This window comes from Tachysurus fulvidraco, chromosome 18 (genome assembly GCF_022655615.1).
Source record: "Tachysurus fulvidraco isolate hzauxx_2018 chromosome 18, HZAU_PFXX_2.0, whole genome shotgun sequence".
NCBI classification, from domain to species: domain Eukaryota; kingdom Metazoa; phylum Chordata; class Actinopteri; order Siluriformes; family Bagridae; genus Tachysurus; species Tachysurus fulvidraco.
The window spans coordinates 13,383,446-13,395,176 of record NC_062535.1 but is presented as its reverse complement, the minus strand read 5'-3'; the positions used below and the strand labels follow the sequence as shown (position 1 = coordinate 13,395,176).

The 11,731-nt window shown below is 36.1% G+C and overlaps 2 protein-coding genes and 1 long non-coding RNA gene across 3 annotated transcripts in view; all 3 read left to right on the top strand.

The window, feature by feature from the left end:
• The first annotated feature begins 206 nt into the window (after window positions 1–206).
• LOC113663839 overlaps window positions 207–11,731 on the top strand; it is a 260,165-nt gene continuing 248,640 nt past the window's right edge. Inside the window, exon 1 of the mRNA XM_047803038.1 lies at window positions 207–312. Coding sequence (XP_047658994.1) covers window positions 222–312 — 91 coding nt within the window. The 5' untranslated portion in view covers window positions 207–221. The remainder of the gene's footprint in view (window positions 313–11,731) is intronic.
• On the top strand, window positions 589–2,534 carry LOC125139469 (cytolytic toxin-alpha-like). Its single transcript, XM_047803648.1, has 2 exons — window positions 589–598; window positions 721–2,534. Exons 1-2 carry the CDS (start codon window positions 589–591, stop codon window positions 2,496–2,498), a joined length of 1,788 nt encoding a protein of 595 aa, XP_047659604.1. The 3' UTR covers window positions 2,499–2,534.
• LOC113663842 lies at window positions 2,681–3,257 on the top strand. The gene is made up of 3 exons (XR_007138439.1): window positions 2,681–2,738; window positions 3,032–3,061; window positions 3,193–3,257. It is a non-coding gene; the product is annotated as an uncharacterized LOC113663842 (long non-coding RNA).

Here is an 11,731-nt window from a genome sequence, read left to right as displayed (position 1 = left end):
CGAGCCAACCTACAGGTTGAGGTAGATGGGGCCCACACATCACTGTGAAGGGAGAAACAGTGTCTGAGTACTGTATCATGATATTTTAATTAAAAATAGTTTATATGACCTTCTTAGTTCAAATGGTCTCTGTGAATAATGTTCCTTGTCTTTTGAATCAAACCAGTCCTGTTTATCTGTGCTCTTCACATTTTCTAGCATTTTCTTATTTGCTGCAAGTCATGGATTCCAGATGCATGGAAATAGCTGCCCTGGGAAGACCTTTGTATCCTGGCATGCTGTATGATTGCCGAAGCGACTCCTTTATTCCAGGTGCATTTTACATAATCATCATTTAATTACCTGTTGCATTCTAAAGATGCTGATCAGAAATAATACCTCAGAAATGTTAGAAAAAGTCAAACTTTATGACCTTATGACTCATTGTTATTGCCTAACCCTAACCCTAACCATAATGTTGATGATGGAGTTACTGTTACCACTACAAAATTGATTGTTTTATAAGTAGATGACATAAAAGTTTATTATTTTTGTTGTTATGTAAGTTACAAGGTTCAATTATTTTCACTTGTAGTTGCATTTACTAATATGTATATATGTAATGTAATATGTAATATTTCCCCAGCCTATTTTTCCCTTTTTTCTATATATCATTGGAAATGTTTGAAAAATAACAAATATTTGTAAAACAAATAATTTCTCATCACTTTCCTGTTTCAGGTGTTACTTTATGGAATAAAAGTGCATTGCATGATGACCGTGACGTTCATCAGAAGCCTAAAACACATCTGAAATTTGCAGCCTCTGATAGTCTCAGTGATAAGGCAAACCTCCTAGATATAAGTGCTTCCCTTAAAGCCAGTTTCTTATGTGGATTGGTGGAGGTTGGAGGATCGGCCAAGTACCTGCAAGATACCAAATGTTCAGCACATCAGTCCAGAGTTACTATGCAGTACAGCCAGACAACAACATTTGAACAGCTCACTATGAAGGAGCTTGGTAATATCACCTACCCACAAGTATTTGACCAGAAAACAGCCACTCATGTAGTTACAGCTGTACAATATGGAGCTCAGGTTTTCATGGTGTTTGATTATAAGAGTACAGAAAATGAGCGCAAACAGAAAATTGAAGGAAACCTTCATGCAGTGGTCAAGAAGATCCCTACCATTTCCATTGAGGGGCAAGCATCCCTTAACATGACTGAAGATGAAAAAAATATGACAGAGAATATTAGTGTCACATTTTATGGTGACATTAAACTTGAAGAAAACCCCACCACATATAAGGATGCCCTCGAAGTGTACAAGAAGGTGCCTGCTCTGATGAAGCAACAAGGTAAAGGTGTGCCTCTGAAAGTGTGGCTGTATCCTCTCAGTCTTTTGGATGATAAGGCTGCAAAGTTGATGAGAGAAATTAATTTGAGCCTGTTGTATAAAGCAGAAAGTTTGCTTGAGGAATTTGGTGAAAAGGAGAGAATATGCAATGATTTGATCAACAGACAAATAACAGATGATTTCCCTGATCTAAAAGACAGGTTGGAAAAGTTTCAGGCATTGCACAGAAATTATACAAGTTTGGTTAAGAACGCACTATGCAGAGTGCTGCCAGCTATTCGTGGTGGGACACAAGAGGACAAGGCACTGCTGGACATCCTGAACATCCATTACACATCACCCTTCAATGTAAGCAACATGAAAAAGTGGCTAGATGACATTACAACTGAATTAAATATACTGAGCTCCTATACAGCTGGGTTGAAAGACATCACAGTTGTGAAATCATCGATGTCACTCAAATCCATTTGTTTTCATGCTGATGTTGATGTGGTGGTATGTTTGTCATTTACATCTCTAAAGTATGATGACTCCTACCTAGCAGTTCTACAAGACTTTGAGAACTCTGAAGCATTCAAAATGCTGGTGCAAACAAGTGAGAGAGTTTCCATTCTCCAACCAGCACAGCCTTGGATCACTTCTACTGACATTCCTGTAAGGATGAGGCAGAATCTTTCTCTCTTTACCTCATTTTTAAAGGCCAATAAAAATGAGAAGAGAATCAAATTCGTCATTGCCTCCATATCTGATCCCAGCAATCCAGGATCCTCCATTCAACTTTATCAGAATGGCTCTCTGACAGATCCTAAGTTCCAGCCTGTATCCAAACCTCCCAAACCTGTAGTGGAGACCAGTGATGGGAAAGTTACCCTGAAGCTTTCAAAATCCCCAACTGGAGAGACTGTACACTTCAGAGTTGAGTACAGGATGACATCTTTAAATGATTCAGCAGCTGATGATGAGGAATGGACAGTCATAGACACGTCAAATGCACAGAACACCTTCACATTGACTGGACTACAGCCAACAGAACAATACTGGGTCCGATACAGAGCTGTTAGTGATGTGGGAGTGAGTGAAGCCAGCGACTCTGTCCCCTTCACCATTCAAGGGAAGCTCACTGTCACAGTAGAGCCATGGGTCAGTTACGATGATATATAATATATAATTATACATAGTTCCTGTTCATTTATGCATGTAGGCTGATTTAATTTTTTAATAGCTAAATGTAAAATAACAAAAAATAGAATTTAATAGTCTTTGATTTTTCTTTCTTTTTAAGTCCTAGTAGTGAAGACATGTATTTTTATTCATTTTTGTTGTTCATAATTTCTTTTCCCACAGATCCTCTCCGTACCTCAACTCATCTATGACCTAAGGACTAAAATAATGAACAGTCCTGTAAGTAATAACAGTTCAAAGGGAATCCTTAAATCATATTACAGTATATACATGGATCAAAACAAATTAATTCTATATACATTAACATTTACATTGCCATTTACAGGTAAATTTTGGATTTAATACAAAAAGAAAACCACAAGTCAAGTAGCAAATGTTTTGTGGGCTTTTTGCTATGAAAGCATTCCCCAATGTTAACTTTATAGCACTTTATAGCACAAATGAGGAGAAAACGGTTTTATTTATATTCTTTAAATATTCTTCATATGTTCTTTCTTTTTTCTGACATCCAGCCTGATATACCGCGTCCAGTCTGCAACCCTGTGAGTAACATCTTCATGTCATCTTCCACAATGAATGAACAAACTTAAAGATTGCAAGTTTTTGCATTTTTATAAAATAACCATGATTAAAGATTCATTGTTATAACATGAATGATGCTTAACCATAACAGAGCAAACCGTATTTGGGATCAATCCCTGGAGGCTTGAGACCTGGTGTGGCTTTGTTCTTTCAGGGGAAAGTTGCATCACAGTTTGATCGGTATGATGACTAGATTTTCATTTCATGACAGTTTCATAATTTTTTTTTAATCTTTACTCAAATCTGGTACAGTCTATTAAACGTTAAAATAATTTCTTTTCAGTTTTGAAATAAATTTGCAGAATGGCCCGAAGTACCCTCATGACATCGCTTTCCACTTCAACCCCCGTATGTCCTCTGTGGTCCTTGACAGCTACAGGAATAAGACATGGGAAAATGCAGTGTGGCTACCAGCAAGCCAATTTTTGTCATGGGCTGGGTCCTCTGTGTTCCTTGACAGCTACATGAATAAGAAATGGGAAAATGGAGAGAGGCTACTAGCAGGCCCATTTGTCCAAGATGCAGCTTTTGATATCATCATGGTTATTACCGAAGAATGCTATGAGGTGAGATACTAAGGAGAAAAGAATTAAGAGAGTAAAGACTTTAAGCATATGTTTAAAATAAGCCTCCACTTTATATTTTCAGGTGCTAGTGAATGGCCGGAAATACTGCACGTTCAATCACCGTAGACCGCCGAACACAGTGACTGCAATGTTTATTAAAGGAGACATCTTCATGAACACCATTGCCATTATTAAAGTAAGTCATGTAAAAAAATAAAATGGAGTCTCTAGTCTTTAGCAGCCTCTGTATCCAACAGTTACAAAATTCAGCAGTGGTGAGCAATAACTAGAAACAATAGATAGATAAAACAATAGATAGAACTAAACAAACAGGGTCAATCCCAGAATAGTGTGAACTCAATAGTAAAGGCTTGGTAATGTCAGTAATTAACTAAAGACCGATATGTTTAGTTGCATCTTGCCCTTAAATTGTAAATTTTGGGAAATATGTAAATGCAAAAATTATAAAAATTTATGAAATATATCATTTAAAAAGGTTTTAGATTTGCATTATAACAAACAGGAATGTCTAAAGATGCTTTCTTTTTTTTTAATAGGTGGATGATGTTAATCTGAATGTCAGTGTCTCCAGTCCAGGCAACATTTGAGGATTCAAATCTTCTCCATTACTAATGACATTTATTTTGGTACATTTCTGATCAGTTATATCAGAATTACAACAGTTGATGGGTATGATTTGTGTTTTCATTAATCTGGTAATTTGTTAAATCAGCAGCTACTGAGCAATCTTAAGAGATTTCAACTCAAGTCAAGCTTTTATTGTCATTTCAGCCATATATATATATATATATATATATATATATATATATATATTTCGGTTCCTCCTTAAATACTGAAGTAAATACCACATTTCACCAGTAGAGAGCGGTCATTATTCATTTCTAAAAATGCGCAATATTATAAAGTATAAATAAATTGACTAATTATTACTCTAGCCCAAATGTATTATGGTGTGTTTTGCGATTTTCTTGATTTCTAATTACAAATTGATTCAATCATTTTACCAATGTGCTGATTATAATCATTAAATAAATGGTGATAAAATTAAGGTTTGTCACAATGTCTGAACTTTATTTCTTTGGTTAAAATAATATCATTAAACCCAATATGTTTTCTCTCTTGAAGGTATCATAATATATTAGTACCAAACATCCTGAAAGGGGCTTAGATTTATCTCATTTACACAGCAGAGCGGTTGAGTGTTAAGGGCCTCGTGTGAGACCATGTGTTCAGGCCTTCATTCAAGGAGGTACAGAAAAAACAAATCAGTCAGTTATTATACAGAGACTGCATTTAGTCTTATTAGGCATGTTCCTTATTTGTTTGTTTGTTATTTTATTTTCTGGGGAAATATATATTAATCATGTGTCATATAAATACAGATTTATGGCTTCTCCTTCAAATGTATAATATATAAAATGAGAAGGGAGAGAGCAAATAAACAAATAATGTGATCAAAGGAGCAGAATTCAGACCTAAAGGCAATTTTGAGTTATCAGTTCATCTACTAGCATGTTTTTGGAGGTAGGGGGAATCAGAGAACCAAGAGCCACCCATATGAAACTGTTCAAACCCCAAATGGCAGGTATAAATAGGGCAATGAACAGGTGACTGAACACATGAAAAAACACATGCAGAGCCGATCCTGACCTCCCTGGGGCCCTAAGCAAAATTCTGCTAAGGGGTCCTCCTACCTGACCCATGAGCCATGTAAACCATTTGCCACACATTCACACTTGACACCCCACTGCTCCCACTATAAATCTCCATCCTCTTAAAAAAAGTTTGCTCCTAGAGAATATGCAATAGCAGATATCAGAAATTATGTTTTTACTAGTGTAAAATGTAATTCCTGATATCAAAAATATGGTTACTACTAGAAATCACACTCTTAATATTTACATTTTAAGTATTGAAAACTGAATTCTTGATATCAAAAATCCATAACATGTGAATGTATAAAAGCTTAAATGGCTTGCCATACCGTATCAATGTGTTTTATAGTATGCACGAGAGCAATACTTGATCCCTGATGCTTATTATTTACTGAGGGATGTGCATTCATATTGACCTGGCATTATGCCCACTCCAATGTAAATCCATTGGTTTCCATATTGCATTAACGTTGTTGTAACGATAATTGAGTGAATATAAACATTGTCATTTAGGAGTGCTATCACGCTACTTTTTGTATTGGTCCCCACACAGATGTTGCTGCTGGAAAGCGCGCTTGTAATTCTTGCACGATTGCACGTGCATATGAATGCATGTGCATGCGCGGCGCAGGGATCGAGCTGCCGTTTATAAACACTGTTGCCTTTGCTCTTTTATTCACGCAAATGTTCATGCAATAAATTGTTGTGTGACAGACAGGCCAAGAGATGCACTGGCAGCACTGCACAGCTAATTTAGCTAGTCAGATAGAGACTAGAGACAGAATCACATCAACTTAACTTTTCTGTTATTTGCTCTTGCTGCCAACAAACCTGAAGAGAACACAAGTTTACCTGATTGCTGTTCTCGCATTTCACTCTCATTTTGTTTCTTTTTTCTCTTTTCATGGCCAGATGGATAGCTCCGCTTCATATGGTCATCTACACAGTAAACATTAACACGTGCTGTAAAATGAGGCAGGGGGAGGCGGGGCCTTGTGTAATTTGCGGGGCCCTACGCAATTTGCGTAGTGAGCATATAGAGCCGATCGGCTACACATGACACCAAACAAGGATTAGCAATCCACCTGTAAGCACCCATTGAATGGCAGTTAATTGTCCCAATAGTTCCTTACAACTGGCTTTATATTTATTTATATGAAAATAACTATTACTATAATAAAAACGAGACATTTTTTAACTGTTTAAAATAAATGAAAGAAAACATGAGTTTTTTTAACCTAAATCCAAAAGAGAAACAATGAATAGAGTTGTGTGTGCAAGTCAAGATGGTTCTCAAAGACTACCTACTGATTCTAGTCCCACTTTCTTTCTGATTCATGTGACCCCAAGGATTAAAAGTGTGACCTTAAGGCAAAGTTGTTTCATTTTGTGTCTGAATCCCACGGCTGCTTTTACCAAGCTTGTCTGCTTGTCTACTGACTTCAGGAACAGCCAAAAGTCTATATAAGAATAACAGTCACAATACAGGTATGAATTAATCCCTAACCACGTTATTTATAAAAATAAAAACAGTCACAAGACTGAGACTGTCACGATGTAAAACGGTGAGACAAAGGCAGGTGAGGATTCAAATGCAGTTTTCAGTTTTAATGAACAAAACACAGATGAACAGGCAGGCAAAACAAGGCAGAGCTTGGAACAGAACAGGAAACAAGAACATGGACAGGAAAACACCACATACCAACAACGACCAACACCAGGGAAGTGAATAAACAGAGTAAATGTAGTAAACAGGAACCAATCACAAAGCAGAGACAATCAGAGACAAAGACAAAACACCTGGGGAAGAGATTGAGTGCAAGTAGTGTCCATGGTAACAAATGAGTGGGCGGGGCCAACAATTAACAGCAGGACAAGACAGCAGACAGAAACAGGGCAAAGACACGGACAGACTTATTACAGAGACAGAGTGTGAAGGAGAGGAACATGTGACGTTCTTGTGCTAAGAATTCTTATGAGTTAATTCACAGGTTAATGTGAACAGAATGATTTTCATTTTTTGTATAGATTAGACATGCTATCATCATGGATTAGACATAATCCATGTTCAAATCTCTAGAATTTGTTTTGGATAAAATCACACAACAATATTATAATGAAAAAAATCATTAAATAACAGGAATGAAAGAAATTCATTAATTATTCATTATAAAATGCATTATGGTGCAAAGGTCGAACCTGATAGACTGTGACATTTACAGGTACGTGTCTTGCTGATTAGTAGTCTTAAAAATGAAGATTTAATATTGTGTATGATAAGGTCCCTTTTAGATAACTTGAGTGTGGTTTCTATAAAAACATTTATCCCCTATCCATTTATACAATATGCTTACACTCCACAGACCATTCCTTACACTGAGAAAATCCCTGAAGGGCTGAGAGAAGGAAAGGCTTTGTACTTCCAAGGGGTCGTTTTTTCAAATGGTCAATCGTATGTATTCAATTTATTTATCCACTAATCAATTTTAGTACCAGAAAAACTAATCCACTAATACATTTACTAATACGTTAGTAGATTTTATACATTTAGTACATTTACATTAGACACCCTTATCCAGAGCAATTTACATTTATTTATTTATTTAGTAATATAACTGAGGGTTTAGAGCCTTGATCAAGGGCCTAGCAGCAGTAGCTTGGTGGACCTGGTATTCAATTTCATAACCTTCCATTCATTAGGCCTTTATTGCATTACTTTATTTTGACATGGATTTTCTACTTTTTACAAACAGGTTTATCTTGGATTTTAAAACCGATGAGAGGAGACATCGCTTTTCACTTTAGGCCCTGGTTCAAAATAATTACCTGCTGTAACAGTTTTGTGACAAAGAACTGGCAGTGTGAAGAACATGTACAATATAACATTTCCAAAGGATCAGCATTTGACATTTTTGTTGTGATCAAAACAGAAGACTATGAGAGATGGGAATTAAAAGAATAAGAGAATGTACATAATGTAAATGTGTTTAAAATAATTACCTACAGTGTCTGTTCTGTCCAGATGTATGTAAATACCGATTGTCAAAGTGAATGCAGTTCAAATTCATGGAGATGTCGAAATGAACACTGTTGGTACTGTTGCAGTAAGTTGGATGCATAATAATATTAGTATTTTTCAGATTATTTGTTTTTAAAGTTTATTTTCCTTTATTTTCTTTAGGACCTTTATTTTACACACAAAATGACAAAAAAAATATTTTCAGTCCTTTTACTGACAAACTTAATTATATTTGTTAAATATAAACAAATAAAAATTGATGCCTCTAACACACTCAGAAAGGTTGGAACAGAGCCATGTTAAGCCATGGTTTTATTTTTATTTTTAGTGCTTTGTGCTGTTTTTAGTTGAGGTACATTTCTGTGATTAAACCTCTTACTCAAGTTTAGCCATTTTTACAATCCTCCTGCCTTGATCACCTTCAGATCTACTTGTATATTTGCTACGATATTTTTTTTTTGTCCTAAAAAAGGAACAAACATTTTTCAGAAGTATTCTTCATCCATTGGTTTGAATTTGTATACCTCTGCTCTCTCCAGAACTGGAGCAAATCTACATTTGGTAAGGAACTAAACACTGGCATCTCACACACAAAACTTTCAGACATCCAGTCTAATGTGCCACATCCAGTCTGCAACCCTGTGAGTAACATCATTTAATTTCAGAATGAATGAACATGCCAAAAGATTGTATTTTTATGGTAATCACATGATTAGAGATTTATTGTTATAACATGAATGATGCTTAAACACAACAGAGCAAGCAATATTTGAGATCAATCCCTGGAGGTTTGAGACCTGGTCTGGCTTTGTTCTTCCAAGGGGTTGTTCCATCAGATTGTGAACGGTATGTTAAATGCATATTCATTTCGTTTTAATGAAAGGCAATATGGAATAGATTAGTTTGAAATTTCTCGAGAATCTGGTACAGTCAATGATATGTTAATAAATGTTAAAACAATTTCTTTCAGCTTTGAAATAAATTTTCAGACAGGCCCGACTGACCAAGATGACATCGCTTTCCACTTCAACCCCTGTATGTCCTCTGTGGTCCTTAATAGCTGCAGGAATGGGACATGGGACCAGAACTGGGTGGAGACACCAGGAGGCCCATTTGTCTGTGGAGCAGCTTTTGATATCATCATGGTCGTTAAGCCAGAATGCTATGAGGTGTGATATGGGGAAAATAAATGAGAAGGTAAATACTTTAATAATTGGTTTTAATAAGCTTAAACTTTATTTCTTCAGGTGATGGTGAATGGGCAGGTGTCCTACACGTTCAAGCACCGTATACCGGTGGACAAAGTGACTACACTTTACATTGATGGAGACGTCTTCATGAACAGCTTTGCCATTACTGAATTTGATCATAATTATTATTTTTAATAGTTACAGTGTCTTTACTAAATAGGGTCTAAACAGGATAAAATTAAACAAACAACCTCAGAATAGTGTGGACTCAGTAAAGACTTACTAATGTCAGTGATTAACCATGTGATATGTTTAGCTACATCCAGCCTGCATCAGGAATGTTAAGAGATGCTTTCTTTTTTTTAATAGATGGATGATATGAATCTGAAATTCACCGTCACGAATCCTGCCAATATCTGAGGCTTTGCATCTGTTCCAAATTTACTGCCGTTTATTTTATTTTTTTTGTTATATTCTGAACATCAAAGGTATATCACAGTTTGTGGACATGGTCTGTCTATTTTATTAATCAGTCATTTTTCCCTACTGAGCATTCTTATGTGTTTTTTCTTGCTTATTATTGTTAGAAACAATTGCTATATTTTATTTGCTATAGTTTTATACCTTCATTACAGTAAATGATACAGGTCATTTGTATTACCTGTCTATATAAAGACATCTTTAAAGCATTTTAACATCAGTGCATTATAGCAATTCCTCCATGGCTAACACAGCGAAGTGTACAGTGTTTATTGTAGAGAATAAAACTATATTTACGAAAAAAAATAATAAGAGGTTCAGATAGTAAAATAATTAGTGCGGGGAAGAGTGTAAATATGTAGAAGATTTGATAGTGAGGAAAAAATTTACACACAGTTTGGGTTTGGATTTTGTAACTGAGCACAATGGTGATTGCATCCGTTTTAATTTCATATGCCATTTGGTTTATTAATTGGACCTTCATGCCATATACTGACCGAAGGATCAGTATATGACATATTTTTTTGTGAAAAACACAGAAGGCTATGAGGTATGAGAATTAAAAGTATAAAACAATGCACATAATAAAATTGTTTTTGAAAGAATTACCTATAGTGTTTATCTCCAGATGTATGAGAATGGGCAGAAGTCTTTGAAGCACGTACCTCACATACCAGTGGAGAATATAACTACACTTCACATTTCTGGATATGTCATAATGAACACTGTTGGTATTGTTGCAGTAAGTTTACACATTCACCTTAGAAACTACAATTCACATACAATCACTACTGCTAATGCACAAGGTACAGCAATTTAAAGCAGTTGCTGCAGAGCTCTCAAGTGTCATGCATTTTGAGTGACAATCACTTATTTCGGTCTTTTGTCACGCTCTCCAACCACACCTAGTATTTCTCACACAGAAAAACTTGCTATTTATCACGTATTTAATATGCAGCAGCACCCAAAATGTATCTGTCCGCACCACTCTCTCTATGGAACCGTGCAGGAATCAAGCGCGTCTCCCCTGGAGTTCTTAGTCGAGCTGCCACTTATCAGCCAATAAAAAGAGGCTACACAATAGCCAATCAGAAAATAGCACTATTGTATCTGGGTAAGATTTAACGCAACAACCAATGAAAAAAAAAAGCATATCCTCAAATTGTTCAGCATCATCCTCTTTCACCCACAGAGAAAACCACTGGAGCTGCGAGCATCACTTTGAGCACAGATCTCCTGTTTTAATGTTACAACAAATTTACAACTTGTTTGACACAAACAATGACATTTTGACTGCTGTTAGAGAATGTTTCCAGATAATCAGCATAGGTTTTTCATAAGTGTCTGTAACTTAGCCAACAGTTTTATAGCCTGTTCGCTGACAACACCTGCTCAGAACAAGACCTCTAGGCCCCTGGTTTCTTTTTTCAAAGATGACTGGATTGAACCAATTTGGGAGGCTATCAATGATCGCAGCCTTGCTTTTAGTGCTTCCACCTTCTGATGCTGAGAGGGTATTTTTGATGGTCGGTTTCAACAAAACCTCAACACGAAACAGCTTGTCTCTGTCTTGACCCTAAATATGGCTTGGCATGAGCCGAACTGTTTTAAATGGGAGCCAACATTACAAATGATAAAGGAGTCCAAAAAGGTAACAAACACTTACAATAAACAACACCAGTCATAATCTCTCTCTCTC